We start from the raw sequence: 26,202 nt of genomic DNA on the forward strand, positions 1-26,202 counted from the left end.
TGAGGAAAATTTGATGTTTTGCTTACAAACTGATAATAAAACTAATAATGAATTCTCAGTATGGTCCCCATTTTTCTTTCAGCAAATCAACCACTTGTTTGAGTTCTGCACAGAGCACAGCATGTTGTCGTAAATAAAACCACACCCCGAGACGTGGTAAAAGTTTTAACAGCAGCACCATGTTAAGCCAAGTGCTGCATAGTAATTCACATCAGCACCTACAGTACATAAGATAAGATAAGATAAGATAAGATAACCTTTATTAGTCCCACACGTGGGAAATTTGTTTTGTCACAGCAGGAAGTGGACAGTGCAAAAGTTATGACGCAAAAATTAGAATACAATAAGAATAAATACAGTACACAGCTGTACAGAATAGAATAAAATAATATACTATATACAGTAGAATAAAATAGAATAAAAATATACAATAAGATAAAAATAGAATACGAATGCTATATACAACTGAGTAAAAATACAACGATGCCAGAAAGGATTATTGCACTTAGTGTTATTGCACATGTGTGGATGTGTGTGTTTGTTCAGTTAAAGTCTTTGTTGTGGAGTCTGACAGCAGTGGGGAGGAAAGACCTGCGAAATCTCTCCGTCCCACACCGTGGGTGCCGCAGTCTCCCACTGAAGGAGCTGCTCAGTGCTGTCACAGTCTGCTGCATGGGGTGGGAGACGTTGTCCAACAGGGATGACAGCTTAGCTGCCATTCTCCTGTCACTCACCACCTCCACTGGGTCCAGAGGGCATCCTAGAACAGAGCTGGCCCTTCGGATCACCCTGTTCAGTCTCTTCCTGTCCCCAGCAGAGATGCTGCCGCCCCAGCAGACCACACCATAAAAGATAGCAGAAGCCACCACAGAGTCATAGAAGGTCTTCAGGAGTGGGCCCTCCACCCCAAACGACCTGAGTCTCCGCAGCAGGTACAGCCTGCTCTGCCCTTTCCTGTAGAGGGCGTCTGAGTTATGAGTCCAGTCCAGTCTGTTGTTCAGATGAACACCAAGGTACCTGTAGCTGTCCACAGCCTCAATGTCCATACCCTGGATGTTCAGTGGTTGCAGTGGAGAATGCTTGTGCCTGCGGAAGTCTACCACCAGCTCCTTGGTTTTACTGGCGTTGATCTGGAGGTAGTTCAGCTGGCACCAGTCCACAAAGTCTTGAGTCAGTCCTCTGTACTCCTTGTCGTCCCCATCAGTGATGAGGCTGACTATTGCAGAGTCATCAGAGAACTTCTGCAGGAAGCACTGGGTGGAATTGTGGGAGAAGTCTGCAGTGTAGATGGTGAAGAGGAACGGAGCCAGAACCGTTCCCTGTGGGGCCCCCGTACTGCAGACGACCCTGTCCGACACACAGCCCTGAGTCCTCACATACTGTGGTCGGTCGGTGACCACATGTAAGCACATATAGAGATGCAGGCACTCCCATGCACATGCAATAACCTTCACACACAACAGAGACCCGCACAATATCGACACTGTGTCCAGTGACAGATAAGCAGTCTAATCACAGTAGATGGCAAGCTGTTCAATGGGAGGAGTGATGTGATCAGGGTTTGGCTGATTAACTGTGCCAGCTGGTCCGCAGATCACTCTCTTAGCAGCAATCACTGGCTTATTGACGCTTGTAGCTCAGACAAACATGACAACAAAAAAGTGTAGTGTTATTACAACTCTACATGTTAATAAAAATGCATGTGTTTCCCTGTTTGAGTCGTCATATACCGTCTGTATGCATTTGATACACAACAGCAGCTTTTCACATCGTAATGGGTTGTTATATTCCGCTGTTTCTTTTTGCTGGATCATATAATTAATGCTATTTATTTGAGAAAACTGACTGCATTCCCCACTGACACACACTAGCAATTCTAATGAGTGCTAACCTGATGTTTCCCATCTCTAAAATGCTAAATATGCTGGTGTGAAAAGTTAAACATCTTAAGAGGGGATTAAATTCTTGATCACTGGCTTAAAGACAAATCTTTTCCATCCAACCTTTTTTGGTAGACTGTGTTTCTGGTTATTGCAGAAGTGTTTCAAATGGTCCACCTCTTCCTTTGTTGGTGGAAAAAAAGTTTTTAGATAAGTATGGATGAATGATGGAAACATAAGTCATACTGTAAATTTGTTAGTCTGAGTATTTTTAAAAACAGAATGCTGTTTTTTGATTCATATCACAAATAATGAATTAATAATCAACAGGAATTTACCTTACGCCATGTTGTCACATGTGATCTTGTCACTTAAGGTCTGCATTGTGCAGAAGAAAGATACCAAGAAGATGTATGCCATGAAGTACATGAACAAGTTAAAATGCGTGGAGCGGAACGAAGTGAGGAACGTCCTCAAAGAACTCCAGATCATGCAGAACCTTGAACATCCTTTCCTGGTCAACTTTTGGTAAGTCATCATGCTGTAATAAGTGCAGTTGTGGTCAGAAGTTTGCATGCACTCATTATGGGCAATGTCATTGTAATAAGCATGCATCAGCATACATCCTTAATGACTTTGAACAATAAGAATTGGGCGCACAAGTTTAAATTCATTTTGGATTTTCTCTAAGTCACATCGATAAACTTTACTTTTATTACGTGATGCTTAAGGTTCTGCAGTGTCTTTTAACTTGTCAGGGCCGATTACAACTGGTAGTTGCTCTTTGCTAGCATAAAAAGGATTTGTTTGACAGCACTCATTGGATTGACCAATGCACAGAACAATGACAATATCCAAGGAACTCAGTGAAGATTTATCTATATTTTATATTTAATCAAGTTGGGAAGGTATTTTAACTGGAGCTTTTTCCAAATGAGTGCCGATTCCAAGACTGAGCGCAGATGGGTGTTTCAACAGGACAATGATCTCAAATACACAAGTGGATAAAGCATTCTTATATTAAGCTTACAGACTTTTTCCAAAGCTCCGACCTGAACCCTGTTGAAAATTTGGGAATTATACTTAAAGCTGAGTCCATGCCAGGAACCTGAGCAGTTTAAATGCTGAAAGAATAGTGGTCAAATATCCAGGCAGAGTTCTGCCAGACACTTGTTGAAGGCTACCAAAACATCTAGTCAGGATGCAACATTCTAAAGGTGATCTAACCAAATAAGAGTGGAGGTGCGTGTATATATTTTGAGCCTGTATACATACTTTTGATCCAATGTGGATAAGAAAAATGATTTCAAACTCGTGCATCCAATTCGTCCTGCTTAAAGTCGGTAAAGATGCATGCTGTACAATCATTCCACCCTGGTAGAAGAACATTTCAAAGGCATCATTAAAAACCCCAAATTACCATGACATTCATGCCCATGATTAGTGGATATAAACTTCTGTAAACAACTGTATTTAGATGTTTGGTTGGGTCTTTCTTTCATTCTGTATGTGTGTCTGATAGATTCATGAATGCATGAATGAATCTTCCCAGGGTCATTTCTGTCAGAGATTTTGGGGACAGAAATGTGTTGTTTTTTTTTTTTAATTCTGGCTCAGAGTGTATTGAATTTAGCACTAAGTGACTTTAGCAGAATACTGCTGAATTCATTAAATATGTACACAAAAGGCTGCTGTGAAATTATGAATGCTTTCCATTTCAGCAGCTGATCTCAAAGGCTTGTGTTTCACACTGGTTATTGCCATCAGCTATAAATGCCCCGTCGTTGGTTTAGTAATGCATTCCTTCTCACTTATTTATTTTATATGGTGACTGGATCCTATCAAATCAGTAAATGCGCAGACCCAATGAAAGAGTGTGATCAATTAAACAAAACAACAAAAACAAACCCTTTTTACACAGTCTTGGAGTGAGCCTGCAGATTCATCCAGAAAGCTGTTGACCACTGAAGAACAGTAAATGTATCTCCTCTCTTGGCAGCTTCCCACTTGCCTCACCGCATCTCGGTTTGAGGAAATCTTTTACTCGACAACTGTACAAGCTCATTCAAACTGGGAATGCTAATCTAGGATGACTCATCAGGTACCTTTAACCAGCCATTCGTCATAATATTGAGCACCAAGAATTGTACTGAAGATGCCTGATAAGTATAGCTTGTTAAGTTTTCTTCTGAAAGGCGTCATTAATTCTTGATAAGCACTCCCACACTGCAACGTTTGAAAGGAAGCCACCCTGGTCTTCTGTCAAGCTGAGAGGCAGAAAGATGTCTTTCCAAAGACGAAGAAAAACAGCAACAACACACACAGTCTGTTTTTTAAAGATTGAAAGATAGTTGTTTGTTCAGTTCTGTTACAATGATAGTGATGATTATTATTATTATCATTTCCTCTTACATATTTTTTTGATTTTAAGGTATGTCCTTCTGAACACTTGTGAGGTATCAGGTATTTTGTTTTCTACTCTTTATCCATTGTGTCACTTTTATATAATTGATTGCTAGTTTGACAAAATTAATGCTTAATTTTAAATTACCTATATGATGGAAATAAAACCTACTTTGGTGAGAATGAATAACAAGTCATTTAAGCACATTTTTTCAAAAAAGGAGAGGAGGAGAGGATAGATGGACACATGAAAACAGAAAAAGAAAAGAAGACACAGGCAGAGTGCAGTGCAGTCTGTGCAGTGTACGGACTCATCAGACAAACAATACCAGTGCTTGCTTTCTTGCTTGATTGCATGCTGTGTTGGATGAAAAAAAAAAAAGGAAGTTAATGCTGTTGGCAGTGTAAGCCCCTCAGGGTGGGGGTGATATCCTCTAGAGATGTGCTTGGGTCAGCGCTATGCCCACTCTCTTTCTCTCCCTCTCTCCCTCCCTCTCTCTCTCTCTCTTTCATGTTGAGTTGGCATAAGTTATGATTGTCCTGAGGTAAGTGCTCAAGGTCAGAGAGAGGGAGAGATTACCTGCAAGCGTATGAACTGCACTGAGCCAGTTAGATGCAGAAAGCTGCCTCCTGGCTGTCCTCTCCTCTTCCTCTTTTCAGTCACCTCTTACGTGTCTTCTCTCACCTCTCCTATTTCACTCCCTCACCACCTGCTATACTTCCTTTTTGCTCCTCTTGCTGCCACTGCACTTGCGACTGGGCATTGCCTCAGAATGTCTGGAAACTGGGCAGCCAAACAGCAATGCATTTGAGAGACAGGAGTGAAAACAAAGCTATTTATGCCATGTTATGCATTTAAAATGTAAAAAGTATTGGTTTTGATCGCACCACAAACAGTAAAGCAGCCAGTTGGGCATGAAAGTCATACATTGTGGTGTCAACCACTCGTTGGCATTACAATCCTTTGACTAAAAGGGAAGGGATACTGTACAGTCATGCTGCGAGGAACACAGAGAGGCTGCAAGTTTCAGCTTTTAGGCTTGCTGCCTGTTTAACTGTGGATTTAGCATTCGATTTGTTTGTTGACGAGGGTATAACACAGAGGAAGAACTTTTTTCAAAGAGCTTGTTTGTTGCTTAGTGTATTGGAAATGTTGAGCACTGGTTGCGCACTCGTTTTGTTTGTGAGCAACACTAGCCTCAAGCAGAGAAAGTCAGTCATGCAGTAATTTTGACTGTTGTGGGCTTACTTTAGTACTTCAGAAGTCTCCATAATGACATCTAGGGCTGATCCAATATCCCCGCAATAATACTGGTATCATTTTTTACAAATTTAATAAAAACGTCATATCGCTGTATCATTGCTATAGCAATGCTAATTCGCACAACAATGAGACCAGCCCAGGCATGTCTGAGAGCCAGAGCGGCCTCTGATGGCAGTTTAGTTGCTAAGAAGGGAGCTACTTCAATAACCTCCAGCAAACCACATTATGCTGCAAAATATGCAAGAAAATTGTTCCAGCTACAGGTGCAAACAACAAACTTGTTTCACCACTTGAGGCAAGAACACACACTAATGAGTACAGTCAGCCTACGAAGGAGGAGATACTAGCACTAGTTATACTCCATATGACAGAAAGGGCAAACAGTAGGTGGAAAATACTGCTGTGGTTACGTGGTGGAAAAACAAGGCTTCAGGCAGCTGGTTAAAAAGCTCAAACTAAAATGTAACATCCCAGGCATAGATAATATTTTTCAGTTTTATTAAATGACAATATCGTGCAGACTCCTGAAGAGTTACAAGGTTAGGCTACTGTACTTTAGATATTGAAGTGTTTGTCGGTGATGTTACAATTCCTTAAAATTTCCAGGGAAACAGGCTAGGCCTTAGGCTGTGTCACTGGAGATAATGTTGTTGTTTCTCCTGCTGGCACCTCGTTTCAATTACGAACTGTGTCATCAGTGACAGAAGCTCATGGGAAAGAAGAAAGGAAAATGCTCTTCATTTACTTACACTTACACCTGTAAGTTGCCTGCATCAATAAAATGTTATTACAAATTTAATACCTTGATATAAAGTTTGACCTCTAATTGACATTGCTAAATTCTGGAACCAATACCTTCATGATATAACATGCCAATTATAAAAAAAATAGTTGTATAACAGTCAAAGGCAGAAAGAAAGAAGCACATTAGCAAAAGTCTGAGACATTGTGAAGTAAAAGCTTCATTTGCTTTAGGGAGTCCCTCTTTTGCATTATGTAATCTTACTAATGCACTAGATTTCTATGCAGAAAAAGGCATCATTCATCATTTCTCATTCATGTGCATCTTTGTTCTCAGAAGCCACGATGTCCTCCCACACACACACAGAAAAAGGCAAAAAAGAGGACTATTCATCTAAGAATCCTTATATAAAAGGTTCCGCAAACCAGACACATTGTATTCTGCAGAACTACAGTCTGCTTAGAAACAGGATGCATTTTAGAAGATTGGCACAACCAAAGAAAAGCCCAGCTCCAGACTCGAATATCACGATTACTGTAACGAGGCCTTCTTGAACGTCAGGTACAAACAATATCCTTGTGTATCTGCGAAATTTGTGTGTGAAATCCTCAATTTACTTTTAACACTGCAGCCATCGCTGAATGCTTGAAGGCAACATGTCAGCACGTCAATTATTTGGTCTTCAGTCAAGGTGACCTGAATCAGAAAATATGATAATCAAACACGGTTGCTGATTCCCTGAAGACTCAAGCACACAAGTAGGAAAACCTGCTGATAAAAAAATGCAAAAAAAGTTAGTTGATTAATATTTTTATCATTTGCTAAATTATTGAAGTAGTATTTCTTATTGCTTGTTTAAGTGTAATAGTTTATATATTTGAGGGCAAGAATTTAGCAATGCACTTCTTTTTTTAGACGCAGACTGATGGAAGCTGTCAGTCACAGGGAGGTGTTGGAAGATTGGGTGGGAGGAAGGTCGGAGGGCTGTCGGCATCGATCCGGCATGTCACAGTCTGAGCGGTTGACTCTCTCTGCCCATTTCAAACAAGGTGTGGTGGTCAGATTAGGCGTGTGTGCATCTGTATAGTATTTATGTCTGATCACTATAATTGCATTACTCTGTGGTGAACAACAAAGTCCTGATTAGGCATTTTATCACTGAGATTCACTGGTGTGGTTGTTATGCTGCGGGCATTCAATAGATAAATGTTAATGAGCAAAAATCACTCAGCAGTTTAGAGGGAGTTTTAGTTCATTAACTTCACAAAAGGTGTATGGAAGATGGATTACTGCAAAGACCAAAAGTCTGTCGTAAGTGCTTCAATATTAAATTTAGTGTTAGAAATACAAGTGAGGCAGTGGCTATATTATTTTCCTTTTATTATTTAAGTATGTACTAGATGAGAGTTTCATTCAATACCGTATAGAAATTCAATTCAGTTTTATTTATATGGCTCTGATTCAACACAAAGTCATCTCAGGGCGCTTTATATTGTGATGAAAATATAAGTCCTTTGGAAACTGCAGCATATTCAGTATTATTTCATTAACTGTGTAGCCTTACATGTCATAACTGTTACCTTTGACAGAGGGAAAAGGGAGTCTTTTTGTAAGGACACGTTACCATTAGGTTGTGAGCCCCTGTGGTTTCTTCCATTACTAAAATGGCCCGGGGTGTCTTTGCTTCTAAAAGCTCCATGGCGGATGCTCTCCCATCGGACCGGCTGCCTGAAAGCCACCAAAGGGTCACATTGAAATGCATGTGTGGCACAGTAGAGCTAGGTACAGAAAGAAAGAATATTATGGAGGTGGGAGCGGTTAAAAGACAAGCTGAGGAAACAGAAAGAGCTAGCGCGCCACAGAGACACCAGGCTCGATGCCAGGAAAGCGAATGAAAAGTTTTTCACAGTTTCAACGTAATGCACAGGTGCTAATCTGCAGCCTGATGACTCTTGGCTTCTGTCAGCCCACAACTGTGGTTGAAGCATCAACAGCGTTATTTGCTTGTGGATGTCTGTTCTTTCTGCAGGTGCAACGGCAAATGGAGACGGGACTCCCATTACTGGCTGATTATTTTCCATTTCATTCTTGTACAGCTTTTCATCTTCATGCCATTATGTTGTTTATGTCATCCATTATTAACAAGTTTTGTGAAACTTTATCTGTCTAGCTGCTATTAATCTAGGATACAACAAAAAATGTGTTCAGAAAAGAAAAAGCAAACAACTACAGCTGTGATTGGACTACCACTTTTAAAAACAAGGTTATTTAGAAAGGGGGGTTCTCTAAGTTGCTAGGGTTGTTTTCGTTTACATACAGTGATCAGCGCAATGCACAGTTTTAATATGAGACAGCGTCAGTGGTAACTCAGGTAGCTTCTGTGACCCAGACTCTACCTGTGGCAAACAACATAATCAGTGCCATTTCTAATTCATTTTGACAGCAGTGGCAGCAGGTCACTAAAGACTTCATTCATATTCAACTGCCTTCCAAGTACCAGCTCCCCATGGTCAGAGAGCGACTGAGAGGGAGAGCACATTCACAAGCACCGTTTCTTTCTTTCTTTTTTGAAGAGAGTGCTGAAATAGCTGAATTATAGAGCTGTATTAATACTAAGTCAGTCGTCTCCAGATCAATGTTGATTATTATCAACTATCATTAAAAAACAAAATACTTAATGCACTCTAATCGCAGCGCAAAAACCACAACCATAAAAACAGATAGGTCTGTGTGAGTGTACGATGGTTTGTCTCTTTTATGTGGAAGTCTTTGGCAAGTCAGTCACTCCTCCATTTCCACCCCACCCCCCCATCCCCACCCCCCATTTATGGCTAAGCCCTTTCAGTTTTTACCACCTTGTCTCTTTGACGGAAATCCTAGTGGGACAGGAAAACATGGAAACCTCAGCCAAGCGTGAGAGTTGGTTTTCTACTCGATTAAACTGGTTTCACGGACGGCTCTAGAGTGATATCGATTAACTTGATGGCCTCGCTGCCCTGAAGCCAACACAAAGTTGTGAACTCATCAAGTAGTTGAACAAGTAATACATTGAACTTTCATATTAACGTATGTGTTATTACAATACATCGTTATACTGACCATTGATAATCTACCAACCAACTGAACCCATCCCTCAAAAAACTCTTGTATTTCTTTTTTCCTTTAACAAATGACAGGAACATTTAAATCCTGTAATGCAGGTAAAGTGAGAGCGCCATCCACAGTTTGATTTTGAAACATTTAAAAAAAAATTATGCTCACACACTGCTTTATTAGATACACCTTAGTCCTTCTGTTACCTGCTTTAATTCTTCATGGCCTCGATTCTGGAAGGTGCCGGTAACATTGCTGCAGATTTTTAGCTGCACATCCATGATGCAAATCTCCTGCTCTACCACATCCCAAAGGTTCTCTGCTGGGTTGAGATCTGGTGACTGATGCCGTATGAGTACAGTGAACTCATTGTAATGTTCAATATCCAGTTTGAGATGATTTGAGCTTTGAAACATGGTGCATTGTACTGCTAGACGCAACAGAAGATTAGCACACTGTGGTCATAAATGGAGGCACATGTTCACCAACAATATTCAGGTAGGCTGTGGTGTTTAAATGATGCTCAGTTGGTAGTAAGGGGGCTAAGCATTTATCCCCCACACCATAACCCCAATGCCAACATCCTGAATACAAGATACAAGGCAGCATGGATCAATGCTCTCATTTTGTTTTTATGCCAAATTCTGACACTGCTGTTCAAATGTTGAAGCAGAAACTAAGAATGACCAGAATATGCAACAATCTAATTTTCAGTTGTCCAGTTTTCCTTTGACGAGTAGTTATTTGAGTTATTGTTGCCTTCCTATCACCTCACTGCAATCTCATCCAGAGATCTATGCTCATTGGATATTTTCTCTTTTTTGGACCATTCTCTGTAAAACCCACAGATGGTTTTTCATGAAAATTCCAGTAGATCAGCAATTTCTGAAATACTCAGACTGGCCCATCTGGCACCAGCAGCCATGCCACATTCAAAGTTGCTTAAGTCACCTTTCTTCCCCATTCGCATGTTTGCTTTGAACTTTTGCAGGTGATCTTGACCATATCTGCATGCCTAAATGCATATGGTATCTGGCATGTAATTGGTAATTAATGAACTATTTGGATGTATAATGAATTAAATGCAAAGAATAGGAATGTCCAATATTTGTGACCCTTTTTTCTCATATTTGTATTTTAGCCTATTAAAATATACCTAAATCGACACAAACAGAAATCCATAAGATTGGCTCATGATATCGCTAGTATACATGACATAAAATAAATAATTATTAAATAGTTAGTAGTAATGAATAAATTAGCAAGAAGCACATTTAATTCAGATGTAAAGATCAATTCCCCTGTCTTAAAAAAAGTTGCTGAACTCAGCACATTAGAAGAAATCATCTCTTTGTATACATATTAAACAAGTAACTCCTTTTCTTGTTTTGTGGCCAAGAAAAATGAGCAATTAATGTCCCGTTTGTGTCTCCTAAATACTTGTGACAGAGTCCTGTTGTATTCTTTACCGCAAGAGAGCAAATGAGAAGCAAAGACAGTCAATCAAACGATTAGTAGATGGAGTAAAAATAGAGTCCATCCGACAATCACTAAAAGTTATCTGGCGCACACTTTAAACAAAAAAAGGCCTATTTTTCCTATCTTGGTTTGGAGTCTTTGGCAAGATTTTCAGATTTTCAGTCATCAGTATTTCACACATTTTCAGCATCGCATTTAAAAATTTGCATACTTGTTCCTGCTATTTAACTCCTTACAGTTTATTTTTCTATAATTCTTCTGTAATTGAAGTACGCAGTAACAGGATAGCACCTAGACTGGCATATCCAAATGTGTGGTTCATTAGTTCTTCACATATCTTTGTAAACAGAACTAGAGCAATATAATTAGCTAGAACATTTTTACTCTCCCTGAACACAGTTGGAGTTGTGTCATCCGAAAAAACTACAAATCCTGCATCAAAGTCAAGCAATGCAGAGAGTGTGGTGTTAATATGATGCGGGTTTGATGTGTGTCTCTTCCTTCTGTGCCAGACTTAAGCGTCATATCGTTTTCCAACTCACTCTTCCTTTCTTTCATCTTTATGCACACACACAAGCATACATGCCAAACCACTCTGTCACTCTAGTTATATCTGCTGAAACTTTTCTTTTCCAGAATAAAATCTTGGTAGACTCCTGTTAAAGGTCCTCTTTTCTGAATACATTTTTATTCTCATTGTCCCAGCACAGCTTTTGTACAATGCGTCATTATTCATTATGACCAGTTTTATTCTTCATCGCAACCTGAACTCTGTTAGACAAGCTTCTCTGTAATTTCTTTAAGACATCGTTCTTTAGAGTTTTTGAAGGACTTTCAAAGTACTTCTTTGACGTTTGGGTGCCTTTTGTTCTATTCTGTGCCGAGATGACCCCCCACATTATTGAAGTCCAGGCTCTAGGGAGACCAATCCATGACTGATTGCGTTCCATTGTGTGTTTTTCCATCCAGCTATGCTTTTACTACATTGGCAATTTGTTTGACATCGTTGTTATGCTGAAAAATGAAGCTGTTAACAAAGAGATACTTTCCAGATGACATTATTGTTGGATTAAAATCTGATGCGTTTCTGCCTTCGTAGTTCCATCAGTCTTAAAACTATGACAGAGCATCCACTGTGTTTTACAGATGGCTTTAAACACTTGCTGTTGTACCTCTTGCCAATTTCAAATATGGGTTTTTCACTCCATAAGAACTGTTGCACTGATTTTCACTAAAATTCTTCTGTAATATGATGTGTGTCAGCCTTTCCTACATCTACACACACTGAGACTTTCTGATGAGGCTTTTATTTTCTTATTCATAAGGACATGACTTCCAGATTCTGTTAATCTGCTGTAGATTTGTTTTGGCTTGACACATTTTTAAGGATATCTTGCACACCATACTGAGATATGACAGGTTTTTGGCATAGATCTCTTTTGGAATCACCTCGTTGGTGCAAAAATAACATATTTTGCCTGATTCAATGTAGTTGACTTTTGGGTAAATAGGATATCCTAAAGAGAGTCAGAAATAGGATTATCTTTAGGATAAATATTTATTGTTGCATATAAATATATGCATCTCCAGGATGTCCATGCCACAGATAGTATTTCCAAACTCGGAGGCTGCGGCAATCAGATGTTGAGTGGTCTCAGCATTATCTGAGCCGTAGTAGACAGTTTGGAGTCAGCTTAATCAATCTCCATCCATCCAGTTTAGAAAAGCTTCACCTTCAGGGTGTTCACCAATACAGCCAAAAAAAGACATCCTTGGTCATTACACTTTGACTTTTAGCCAAGATGATCCTTTTCTGCCGGCAATAACAGAAATACTCTTTTCAAAGATGCAACAATTTCAGCTGTAGGCTGTTTGCATCCGATTAAATCCACATTTCAATCGAGTGTAGCAGCAGATCTGATATTTTATGCAAGATATGAACGTGGAAATGTAGGACACTGTGTTGCCAACTGTATGCAGAACAAAACCCTAGGCGAGCTTTGGAAAAAAAAGCAGGCATCTGCGATTTTTTTATACAATTTTTGCATAAATTAGTCGTGGGTGAGAAACTAATTAAGTCATTGTTTAAATGGAGTGAACAAAAAGTGCATCCCCGGTGAGAAGCTCAGCATGTAAAATCAATTATTTGTGCAACAGCTACTCAAAGTGCAACGCAGCGGACTTCTCGCTGAGACAGGCTGGCTGTGCATGCTGGAGCTTCAGGGATGAGCAGACTGATGACCGCAGTCACACTCAGCGCATTCTTCACAGATTAACACCAATACAGGACTATATATAGGCAAATATTAACTACCGTGTACTGTAAAAACTGTAAAACCTATGCAAAATTGAGCCCACGGAAAATTTAAGAGGAAACAAGAATAGTTAGCAAGCTATTCATGATACAATGTCATGTGGAGACAACTAAAAAGGCACATTTTTTATCCTTGCCATACAAGTGTAAGGATGATAGTGGCTCACATTATATTTTTAAATCGAGTGATGATGTACTTAAGTATATCTCAGGTGTATTTATATGTAATTTGAAGGCTTTGTGCAGCACTTTGGTCTTTATAAACGGAAGAAGATGGATGGATGGAATGATAGTTATTAAGACTGACTGACAGGTTATTATGATTAATAATTATGACCCAAACAAATAAGGTTGTAAAAGTAGACATTGTCCAATGTCTATTTTCTGTAAACTGTCATCTTAGAGGAGAATTTTGCATTTCAGCCTGGATTTTCCCATTGTTATTGTCATGGTTGGCTGTGTGGCAGGCAGGCAAGCAGGAGTGGTGGATCCAAAATGCAGGACTCAGACACAGAAGTTCAACTTAAAGCGCAGCTTTATTGCTGGGAAAACCTCTTACTAAACTAAACTCACCAAAGGACAAACAAAAACGCTGGTGGACAAAACACTGAAGCAGAAATACTGAACTGGAGCTAGAGCTGGAAACAAAACACTGGTAACACGGAGGCAAAACACACACAGCTTGTTGAGGGTACGACGCAACACTGACTCAGAGAAACACAGGGACTAAATACACTGGGAAGTAACGAGGAGAATGAGACACAGAAGGAGGGCACAGCTGGGGGAAATTAGAACTGACGAGACAAGTAAAGCAGGACACATTCACATAAGACACGGACCTACAAAGTAAAACAGGAAGGATCACACAGAGACGCGAACTTGACACAGTGGAGACAGCAACTAGGAAACACAGAGACATAAACCATAAGGCAGAGGACTCTAAGAACCGAGAGACACAGAGGGGAACTCAAGCATGCAGACACAGACTTACACAGAACAGAGGGGACATAGAGAAACATGAAGGGCAAGAGATCGAAACTAGAAACCATAGAAACTCACACCAAGTACAATAATACAAAAATCACAATGAACTAAAACGCTGGGTCAGGAGACCCAGGACCCTGACAGTTATGGCTTTTCAGTCAATCCAATAAACCCCATTCATGTAACATTCCCCCACAACATTCATGCAATGTTGTGGGGATGGAGCTGGACTCCCTCAAGGTGGTGTCGGAGAGGCGGATGCTGTCCAAGATAAAGACAATGTTGGATAACACCTCCCACCCACTCCATGACATGTTGGTCAGTCACAGGAGCTCGTTCAGTGAGAGACTGAGATTACCGAAAAGCACCACTGAACGACACAGGAAATCATTCCTGCCTGTGGCCATCTCCCTGTACAACGCATCCACTTAACACACTGTTTGCTGCTACAACTACACATGTTTCTTTTCCAAATATTTATTTATAAGTGACTTATGTATGTATGTATGTATATATATGTATATATTGTACTATTCTTAGTTAGCGTATTGTCTGTCTTGTCTTAATGTTGGTTTAAAATGGAGCACTGTAACAAAAAATAATTTCCCCCAGGGATCAATAAAGTATTCTGATTCTGATTCTGATTCTGATTTGTGCAACATAACATTTTCCTAAACATACCTGTACCCATGGAGCCACATGGATGGGGGAAACACCTGGAATTCTTCTTTAAGCTGTACAAAAGTGCTCAACCAAGAGTGTTGTTTTAGCTGTCTCACATGCCTCCTGTGTAGCCACTTCTGTGGGATTTTCTCATTTCTCTGAGCCTTAAAAGTGTCATAACGACCTAGACCAAAGCATTCAGTTTACAGTAAGATTAGGGAACTGATCAGGGAACCATCCCAAACATCACCTGAGAGCAGTGAAAAGGGGAAAAGGCAAGAGAGAGGAAGGGAGAGAACAAAAACCCCCAACCCTGACAGAAGGTTAATGAACTTTGCCACAGGCGTCACGTAGACAGCATTTTCTGCAATGTGAAAGACTGTGATGAGTGTTTTTCTTTAGGCCTGGACTTAGAGGAGCACCTGTCCTCTGAGAGTATGCAAGGCTTCCGAGGTTGTTTTTAATAGAGATCATGTTGTTAAAACCCCGAAAGGTTTTGCTGAACTCTTTGTTCTTGTCAAACTTTTTATACTAAGGTGTTACACACTATCTTAAAAAGGTTGATTTGCCTGAGGTGCACAAACCTGGCATGAGTTCAATTTGCGCTTGTTATCTTATTTTTTTGCTGATGGGTTTATCACCCCTTGATTCCCTAGTTCTTTTCCCTCCTCCTCTTACATGTCTCCTCAGTTTTTATTTCTTTCTCCAGTTTTCTTTGCCATTTCCCTGACTCTTTGTTACCATGTCACTCTTCTTTGTGACTTATCTTTCTTTATAGGTATTCCTTCCAAGATGAGGAGGACATGTTTATGGTGGTGGATCTGCTTCTGGGCGGAGACCTGCGCTACCACCTCCAGCAGAATGTGCACTTCTCAGAGAGCACTGTCAAACTCTACATCTGTGAATTGGCTCTGGCTCTGGGATATCTCCGCACCAAGCGCATCATACACAGGTAAGAGGTGTTTCTATAAACTGACATTTTTATAACTCAATATATAGTTTTTTGTAATTACCTTTAATGATACAGTTAAGGGTTTGTTGCCCTCTGTCTCTTTAAAAATAACAGGACGGAAATAGTCTTCAGCACGCGTCCTCCTTATGCTTCCTGCCTCATTTTTCACCAGAGCTTGGGCATTGCGTACTCCTCTTTTCTCCTTGGCTGTTTTCATCCACATAGTTTTCTAATACTGCTCCACCACAGGGCAAGGTCAAGATGTGTTGACATTAAGGTCATCCCTGACACAACAGTTTACCCTCTGCCAGAGACTACGGCCATTATCAAATGCGCCAGTTCCATCTACAGTGGGGCAAAAAAGTATTTAGTCAGCCACCGATTGTGCAAGTTCCCCCACCTAAAATGATGACAGAGGTCAGTAATTTGCACCAGAGGTACACTTCAACTGTGAGAGACAGAATGTGAAAAAAAAATCCATGAATCCACATGGTAGGATTTGTAAAGAATTTATTCGTAAATCAGGGTGGAAAATAAGTATTTGGTCAATAACAAAAATACAACTCAATACTTTGTAACATAACCTTTGTTGGCAATAACAGAGGTCAAACGTTTACTATAGGTCTTTACCAGGTTTGCACACACAGTAGCTGGTATTTTGGCCCATTCCTCCATGCAGATCTTCTCGAGAGCAGTGATGTTTTGGGGCTGTCGCCGAGCAACACGGACTTTCAACTCCCGCCACAGATTTTCTATGGGGTTGAGGTCTGGAGACTGGCTAGGCCACTCCAGGACTTTCAAATGCTTCTTACGGAGCCACTCCTTTGTTGCCCGGGCGGTGTGTTTTGGATCATTGTCATGTTGGAAGACCCAGCCTCTTTTCATCTTCAAAGTTCTCACTGATGGAAGGAGGTTTTGGCTCAAAATCTCACGATACATGGCCCCATTCATTCTGTCCTTAACACGGATCAGTCGTCCTGTCCCCTTGGCAGAAAAACAGCCCCATAGCATGATGTTTCCACCCCCATGCTTCACAGTAGGTATGGTGTTCTTGGGATGCAACTCAGTATTCTTCTTCCTCCAAACACGACGAGTTGAGTTTATACCAAAAAGTTCTACTTTGGTTTCATCTGACCACATGACATTCTCCCAATCCTCTGCTGTATCATCCATGTGCTCTCTGGCAAACTTCAGACGGGCCTGGACATGCACTGGCTTCAGCAGCGGAACACGTCTGGCACTGCGGGATTTGATTCCCTGCCGTTGTAGTGTGTTACTGATGGTGACCTTTGTTACTTTGGTCCCAGCTCTCTGCAGGTCATTCACCAGGTCCCCCCGTGTGGTTCTGGGATCTTTGCTCACCGTTCTCATGATCATTTTGACCCCACGGGATGAGATCTTGCGTGGAGCCCCAGATCGAGGGAGATTATCAGTGGTCTTGTATGTCTTCTATTTTCTGATGATTGCTCCCACAGTTGATTTTTTTCACACCAAGCTGCTTGCCTATTGTAGATTCACTCTTCCCAGTCTGGTGCAGGTCTACAATACTTTTCCTGGTGTCCTTCGAAAGCTCTTTGGTCTTGGCCATGGCGGAGTTTGGAGTCTGACTGTTTGAGGCTGTGGACAGGTGTCTTTTGTACAGATGATGAGTTCAAACAGGTGCCATTCATACAGGTAACGAGTGGGGGACAGAAAAGCTTCTTACAGAAGACGTTACAGGTCTGTGAGAGCCAGAGATTTTCCTTGTTTGAGGTGACCAAATACTTATTTTCCACCCTGATTTACGAATAAATTCTTTACAAATCCTACCATGTGAATTCATGGATTTTTTTTTCACATTCTGTCTCTCACAGTTGAAGTGTACCTCTGGTGCAAATTACTGACCTCTGTCATCATTTTAAGTGGGGGAACTTGCACAATCGGTGGCTGACTAAATACTTTTTTGCCCCACTGTATGTTGCTGTGTTGATGCCTTACTTAATTTTCAAAATGCAAGTCAAGTGCTTTTCAGGCAGAAATATCTGCTGTTATGGCAAAACCACAACTCAGAGAGCCAATAAAAGTGTGCCTACTGCCAAATGTTATTATTTTAAGTTGCTGAATAACTCAAAGTGCATGAGATGTTCCATTATTGGCTAACGTTTGCTGCCAAAATACATTAAGTACATTGAGTGTGCAAAATGTTAAAAAAAAACTGCCTTACTCGTGACATAGTAACAGACAACAATACAGCAACCCTGTATCATACAAAGAACTCTCTTCATTTACCCGGTTTATGCTTTACAGGATAGTTTTTGTACATTTTATGAATTAGCAGTCCATGAAAATTAGCTATTAATAATGATGTTCACTGAAGCAATGTAATGTCTGTATTCAGAACACCACTTACTGGGAATCCACATTACCTGAGTTAATTCCCACTGACTCAGGCCTCTGTTTAGTGTTTCTGTCCTGAGAACAAGCTGTCTTCCAAAGCGGACCTTAAGGAAGGCAGCCAGACCCACTGTCTACACCAGATTGATGGAAAAATTTCCCATATAAAAACGGTTTTGATGATGGCTCAGCAGAATAAATCATCTTTTACCATTTTTCATTCACTGATTTTAGAGGGCACGACAGGTTTTAGATTGCGTGTCGATGGGCACACTTGATGAAATCCAGACACTACTGACTGACAGCAAAAACAGTTGATAAAATGCTTTCTGTGTATATTGGTCTTTAAAATTACTCCTCCACTCTGATGTCTGAGCAAAGACACAAACATAGGAAAAAGACCTTCTCAGATCATGACTAATAGGAAACATCACTGTAACAGAGAACACTAATTTATCAACACCCCCAGATAACAAATTACACCATTTAACGTTAAGCAGGCTACTTGCTCTTGTCCACGCTCTTAAACCTCCACAGGAAAGAGAGGAGGAGAAATAAGTGGGACGGATTAATAATTTGCTTATTCATTCAGCCCATTGAGGGTATGAATATTTAAATTATGTTTTCTATTTCAGTCCTGGAGAGGACAGACTTGCCAGTTGATGCGCAGGTGTTGGGGGCGTTTGTTTAGATGGAATCAACATCTTTTCAATCTGCATTCATTAGCTTCAAATAGGAAGAGGAGCTGAAAGTAACTCTCGGCTCATCTGTATGGAAATTGAATATATAATTTCCTCACTCAGACGTGGACGCGCTGACTTGGGTTCGCCGAGCGAATGCGTTTCAGTGGACGTTTGTGTGTGTATGCACCTGTCTATATGGGTATAAATACGAGACATACAGATTCTCTTTCCGTTGGTCTTTAATGATTTTGATGATAATTAGGGGAGCAGTGATGATAATGGCATTAATCACATGCAACACGATCACATGTTAATTATGTCATTTACAAGTTTGATCATGCCAGAGGTAAAATACGCATGGCATTAGCTTCTTCCATATGATGGCTGGATATCAGCATACGGTACTGATGCTTCTACACACACGTGTGTATTTATATCGTTGTGGGGACATCTCATTGACATAATGCTTTCCCTGGCCGCTTACCCTAACCCTAACCATCAAAAATGAATGCCTAACCCTGATCCTTACCCTAAACCTAACCATAACCTAATTGTAACCCTGACACTAAAACCACATTTTGAGTCTCAAAAATGCCTTCAAACTCGTGGGGTCCCCACGAGGGCTGTTTGTCCCCACAGGTATAGTAAACTACCAATTTTTGGTCCCCAGGAAGATGTTAATACCCGTGCACACACACACACATACATACACAAACCCCTTTACTATTACATATATTATTTAAGTTATTAGTTGGTAGAACATTAAAATTTCTCGGATTGTGTCTAGTTTGAGTTTGTGTTGCAGCTCGTATGAGCAAATATATTGTATGTTGTTATAATGTTGCTGGAACGAGACAATTCTACTACAACAGCAAAAAGCACTGGACACCAAGCAGAGCTCTTTGTTTGATCTCGTGCACGAGGGAGAGAACTGTGACGAGCGCCGTTCCTTCCGCTCGAACCCCAGTCACTCTCGTCTGTTCCCTCGTAACACTGCTGTAAACAAAGAGTACCTTGTCTGTGTGTATGTATAGATGTGTGTGTGTGTGTGGTCAAGATGTGACCCTGTGAAGACTCCCCAAAGCTGGTGCTAGGAGTCCAGCGGTCCACCTAAACAAAGGGCTCTTATACTTAAATAGATACAGAGTAGGTGTCCTCCTATACCATAAATCAGTAAGAGAAGGTACGACCTCTCTCATGACCTTAAGATATGTCTGTATGCCAGAGTGCTCTGGGAGGCACACAGAGTCTTTGCAGACTGCTAAGGATCAGACCTCTATCTTTATGCAATCAATTATAAAAATCTAAGCATATATGAGAATATATTTCTAAGCATAAATGACAATCCAACAATATAAACCTAACATATTTATGTTTGTTTTTTGAATCCGCAGCCAGTCAGATGCTTTCCAGATTGTAATGCATGGTGGATGAAAATCTGACAGTACTTTTATGTATTCATAATTCCATCCATTTTGAAAAGATCTCCAACACTACATGCTGAAAGACAGAGCCAACACCGTTTTACTGTTCCACTCGCTGTTAGATTTCTCTCCTGACCTCCTCTGTTATTATTACACTAATAATAATCACTAGTGAACGAAAATTTTCTAATTTGGATTCATGACTCCATATGATCTTCAGTCCAGTTCCTGTGCAATTTGGCATACCTCAGTCTTTACTTCCTCTTTCCCTTCCTCAAAAATGGCTTCTTGACAGCCGCCCTTCCACTGACAGCATTTCTGATGAACCTTTGATGAACCGTACATGGATAAAGAGCCAATGCATCTCTCAGGTCCCGTGTCAGATCTCTGCTGTGATATTTTACTGCTTTTTTCTTAAGATCTACCATAAATAGGCCTGGCAATTTGCCTTCCACTTGTTTTCTTACATTTTTTGAGGACAAACCGCACACACTGTTTATGATGCTAGCTCCTCGGGGATCACTTTGTTACAAAAATACAATGTGATCCCTGTAAAACGATGTTATCTTGGGCATTTTTCAAACTCAACTAAAGAAATGAGAAGAAATTATATGGGTTTTTTTTTTTACATCAGGCTACTAGAAATGAAGATACCATTTAAAATGAATTATTTGCTAAGATGTCCGCTATGTGTAAACACAACACTGGTTCATCCATTGAGTTTGGACCTTTTTTTATGCTTGAATGATTCATAGGTCAGTGTTAAGTGGCTTAACAAGCAACAAAAAAAAATCCCCTCGCTTTGAAAGACCTTCATAACTAGAGAACTATTGATCAAGAATTACAAGAAATTACAAGAAAGTCTGATTCCTTAGAAGCTGAATAATGACATTATATTGATAACTAGATAATGGGAGGTGGCTCGAGGCTTTTGCATAGTGTATGTAGGTTTTGGTGTGGTTTGAGATCAGGGTAAATGTCTTTTATGCAGTTATGTCCCAGTTATATTCTGGGTACCATAATAACGAGACAACAATGGCAACATCAGCAGACATATCTATGTAATTTTCAATAATGAGTCCTTGCACGGTATAGTTTGCTGCTATATGGAAACATGAACGGTCCCATGGGAACATTCAATCTTAGCAACAGTCTTTCAACTCATCCTGTAAGGAGGGAAATTAGTTCAGTGTCATCAAGGGACAATAGAGCAACCTCTGAGCATGAAACACAAAGTGGAAATATGTTTAATGGAAAATAATATTACCTTAAAATAGACTTTGTAAGTTTGGTATTGCATATGCTATTACAGTACAGAGGTACAGGTGTTGAACAGGTTTTTAAACATGGAGCCATAAAACAGATTTGTACAATAAAATGAAGATGACACAGCTTATTCAAGTATGAGTGCTTTAAATTTCATTTGTCAGATATACCAATTCTACATTCTAGATGGTCAGATCTTGCACTACTACATCACATCCTTTAGACATTAAACTGAAGCGGGAACTGTACCCAACTACCTGATACCTTTTACTTCTACCTTTTACTCCTTTATTTTGTTTTTAGTTCAGTATCACATAAAGCAGTTAAGGGTATTTTTGCAGTTAAACAACAAAAACTCTCTACACACCTAGGCTTGTTGGAATATGTGTGTATCCATACTATGACTAGTTCAAAAGCACATATATAGTATATACATAGTGCTTAACGTGTTTATTAAGTCACCTGTCATAAAAACAAGCAAGCAAAAATATTTTTGAAATATGTCCAAAAAATTATTTAAAGCAAAACCTTATTCAATTTAAATTTTTATGCCATACTTTTTGCATTTTAATTAAAAAACTAAATAATGGGATTTACTAGTCTATAGGCTTTATGGGCCATTAATATTTCTCATTTTCTGGTTCTCCTATATCTTGTAAACCTAATTCTGCATTGCTTACTGTTTAACATAAATCTCTGTGGGAAGTCTGAATTATTTACATTAGACTGAGTCTCAATTATATGACATCTTCAGAGACTTGACAAATCCTTCCAAACAAGTGGAAAGATAAATGGCAAGAATGCGGTGGGGGATGTGTGTGTATTTGTTTGTCCGTGTGTGTGTGTGTGTTCTGTGGTTGTTTACCTCATCCCATCCTCTTTGACGTCAACAACAATTATCTGTGCATCCTCGGGTGCATTTCAGTGTTTCTTGGAATCCTCATAATGGAAAAACTTACATGTTGTCAACCAGTCTGTGCTCTTAACGAGTCAATATGTTGCAGTCAGGAAACAGACTGCCCATTAAAGTCGTTAAAGGATTAATCGTTTGGCTTTTTTAAAAATGCCTTTTAGGACTCCCCTGAGTTAAGTTTTTAAAGTGCATTTATTGGGGTTTTAGCCTTTATTGTGTTAGGATAGTGGAGAGAAGACAGGAAAGCCCACAAGGGAAAGCATGCAGGCCAGATTCAAACCAGGCCTCTGCTTTAACACTATGGGTCACCTACTCAACTCAGTAAGTTAAACCCGAGCTACATGCAAGTTTAGTAAATAGTTACTTGACATTCAAATGAGGCATTAAGTTCAAAGGTTCTTCAGATGCTCCTTTATTTTGAAAGGGTCCCCACATGAGGCAGAACCACATGTTTGATTTGACAGAGATTTGGGATCGGCACTAGGCTTACACTAGCTTGTGACCCCTTGAAGCTGGGTTTGTGTCTCATCTCAGTCTCAACTGGGGGACTTTTTGTGTGTTAACCACTACAGCGTGGAGCCACAGCTGTGCCAAAGTTGCTGAAAATTACAAGCAGTGCATGAAAACAAGCACTTATATGGTAGAACTTTAATAATATGCTATAGCACTGATTGCTGCTGCAGTGCATGCAATTATGGATTCTTTTATTAAAGTTGTCTTCATTTGCTATCTGCACTGCTTTTTTAATGTACTGAAAGATAGCAATGTGACGAACTCTGACTGAGTGAGACTGGTAGTGCAGTACATTCATCTTAAGCAACTGTAGTTGATGTTCTCTTTTCCATTTCCATCATCTTACAGCATCCGAATGTTGAAGCTTCACAAGGACACTGTTCACTTTTCTATTAAGCTTACTACAAAACTCTGTCTGTCACACCTAATCACATCTCCTCATTTCAAGGCAAAAGTCTAAATTGCATATACTTGCATCATCAGATAGGCGTGGAGCTTTTGATCAGATTGCCTAATGGCAGCCAGACTGATATAGAATGTGATGATTTATTAGCTAAGCTTGAGCCAGAACCCCACCAGGGTACCAGCTAGCTGCATTTTGAGTTTGCTGCTCACCACAATGGCAACGAGGTGCTGGACAGTGGCTTTGACAATGCGCGGTTTATTAAAGGATGAACAGGAGGGTTTGTATTCAGGCCAGCATGCGTTTGCTGCTATGCCAATTGGCCAGGATGGCAGCAGAGGTTCATGGACTCAGTTAAAGGGGTATATTTGAGTGATTTTTGGGCTGTAGTCAGTTGGTCACCACCACATTTTTTTTCATCAGCCACTTCAGTTGCCCATTGTGTCCTCATGATAGCTACAGTGCACTAGAGTGCTGGGGGGATTCTAATTGTTTTGGAGAAAGATCCAAACTACAATATTGGTACATTTCGTTTGACCAAGTCACTTTTTAACTTGCAATAAGATTAACATTTTATGACATGAAACATTTTTGCTCCTTCTAATCCGGGAGGAGCACCTTTCTTTCAGACAATCTGTGCAAGGGGAAGGAGCATCTCTCACTTGCTGTGCAGCACGCTGGAGGATTGTGCTTAGTGAAAATGGTGGAAACAACTAAATTTTCAAAAGTGTGGCTATACTTAAATATAATCAATGCTGACATTACAACAAGAAATCTGCACGTACATTACATCCTGCAATGCATGTATGGAAAAATTCATACAGGTATGTACCTTGGCTCCATCTGATGCTTTCATGGATATGCCTGGTAAAGCTGTAAGGACCATTAATATACAGATGATTTCTGTCATTCATATAGATAACTTTAAAGTTAACAATACAGTGCTCTAAGACTAATAATACAAAGTAACCAGTAATACAAAGTCTAATTGCTTTAATATAAACAATTTCTTATTAAAAGGCCTTGACAAATATTAAATTGGTCTTACATTGTTATTATGTTGTATTGTTTCCTGTGGGATAGACCTTTGTTCTTGTCCAAAAAGTATTTTAAAAAGCTTCAAACTAAACTAGAGATGCAATGATCAACCAGACAGGAATTGATATTGGCAGATTTTTAAGCATTCTTGGCCCTGACCCGCTGGTTAGCCTCATGTATAACCAGTTGCTAGCTGATCGCTTTCATGCATGCACAACATCCACACAGTACTGCCGTTAAGTAGACACAAACACACACACTTGTAGCCACATGCTATGTTGTTAGCGTGAAAGCTCTTCCCTCTGAGTTAAGATGAACACCACAAACGAGATTGTAAGAACAAACTTAATCAAATACTTAAATTGCTTTCATTCAGCTGAACACAAACATTTGAAAGAAGCCAACAAAGGTTAAGTGGCTAAAACTATCCAGAACTTAGAGTCAGCCAGCAGCCAGCAGCCTCAGAAACAGCCTCAGTATGAGCATAAGCATAGGTAACTATCAGACCAAGTGACATGAAACATCTTCTGGACCTAAAAACTAAGTCAAAAGAGTCAAAAGATGCTGAAAAAACTGACAGATCCCATTGTTTGCTGTTGCCTCTGTGTGGAAACTAACCAGTCTATTTATTGACATTACTATTTCTTATTAAATGAACTGAAGCATACTGAGACCCAGCTGTTGCAGCAGCAACCCTATTTCAGCTAAAGAGGCTCTGCCTTTGCAAGCTCTGATCTCTTCCCCTCATCTCCTCTTTGAGCCTCTCTCTCACATGTATACACACATGCAGTACACTCTACCTTTCCCTCATAATCTCTTTCATTATTGCTGCCTTTTTTCACCTCTTGTGCCATTTCCTCTTCCAACTTCCTACTGTATTTCTTATCCATGCTCTACTCTTGTACATCCTCGTTCTTTGTTTCTTCTTGTGGATGGTCTCTTTCTTTCTCAGAGGGAGTGGCACAAACATAGCTGTGCTTCAAATAATTTATTTGCTCTTTCCGCCCTCTTCTCCTGAAGAGACCTTTTGCTAAGCTGCCGAAAGGGAATATGATCTTAATTCACCTATCTGCTTAAGTGAAGGTGAAAGGAAGTGGGTCTTCTTGTGCTCTAAAAAAAGGATAAAACATAGTAAATTGTATGCATGGTTGCAGACAAAGTCATTACTCTTACTCTCCATCAGCTGTTTGAGATGGGGAGCATTTGTCAGGTCTTCAAGTGAAGTATCCTTTATTCATGGAGCGTGTTAATGTTTTATTTCCCAGCAGATGAAGAAAAAGAAAAAAAAACAGGAGGGAGGGAAGAGAGGGAGAGGGAAATTATATGCTCATATTTCATAAATGGAGATTAAAGTGCCAGCTGGTACTAGCTTTCCTGATTTCCACCAAAAAAAACCAACAACAACCCAAAAACAATAACAACAAAAAAAAAAAAACGGTGAATTGAGCGTTATCTTTTTCGAAAATCTCCTTCAGCTCAGCCTCAGCTCACAGTAACAGATTAAAGGATGGGAGGAGGTTTGTGCTGTGAACACGATAGACTGTTTACAAGCAAGTCTGTTCCAAAAAGATCACTAATTGGCTGTTTGTGTATTTAATTCACAAGTGTTCTGTAGAATTAAAAAAAAAAATAGAAGGAGGAAGGAGAAAGCAGCACATTCAGGAAATCTGAGGCAGACTGAGAGACAAGAAGAAGGTGATGAAAGACAAAGAAAAGAGGCAGAGAGAGAGAAAAAGATAACATTATTTTTCTTTTGCAACAATCTCTGAATGTTTCTGACTCTGTGAATTATTCATCACCAGTAATTGTGATGTG

The 26,202-nt window shown here is 40.0% G+C and overlaps 1 protein-coding gene across 2 annotated transcripts in view; it reads left to right on the plus strand.

Annotated features, from left to right (window-relative positions):
* The window catches only part of stk32a (serine/threonine kinase 32A), a 70,851-nt gene that overhangs the window by 7,731 nt on the left and 36,918 nt on the right, over positions 1 to 26,202 (plus strand). For both annotated transcript variants that reach the window (XM_085421073.1, XM_085421074.1), the window contains exons 4-5: positions 2,257 to 2,408; positions 15,601 to 15,774. In XM_085421073.1, the coding sequence (XP_085277199.1) occupies positions 2,257 to 2,408; positions 15,601 to 15,774 (326 nt within the window). The remainder of the gene's footprint in view (positions 1 to 2,256; positions 2,409 to 15,600; positions 15,775 to 26,202) is intronic.

This window comes from Rhamphochromis longiceps, linkage group LG10 (genome assembly GCF_057381845.1).
Source record: "Rhamphochromis longiceps isolate RC_006_pf linkage group LG10, R_longiceps_female_GT1.1, whole genome shotgun sequence".
Taxonomy (NCBI): domain Eukaryota; kingdom Metazoa; phylum Chordata; class Actinopteri; order Cichliformes; family Cichlidae; genus Rhamphochromis; species Rhamphochromis longiceps.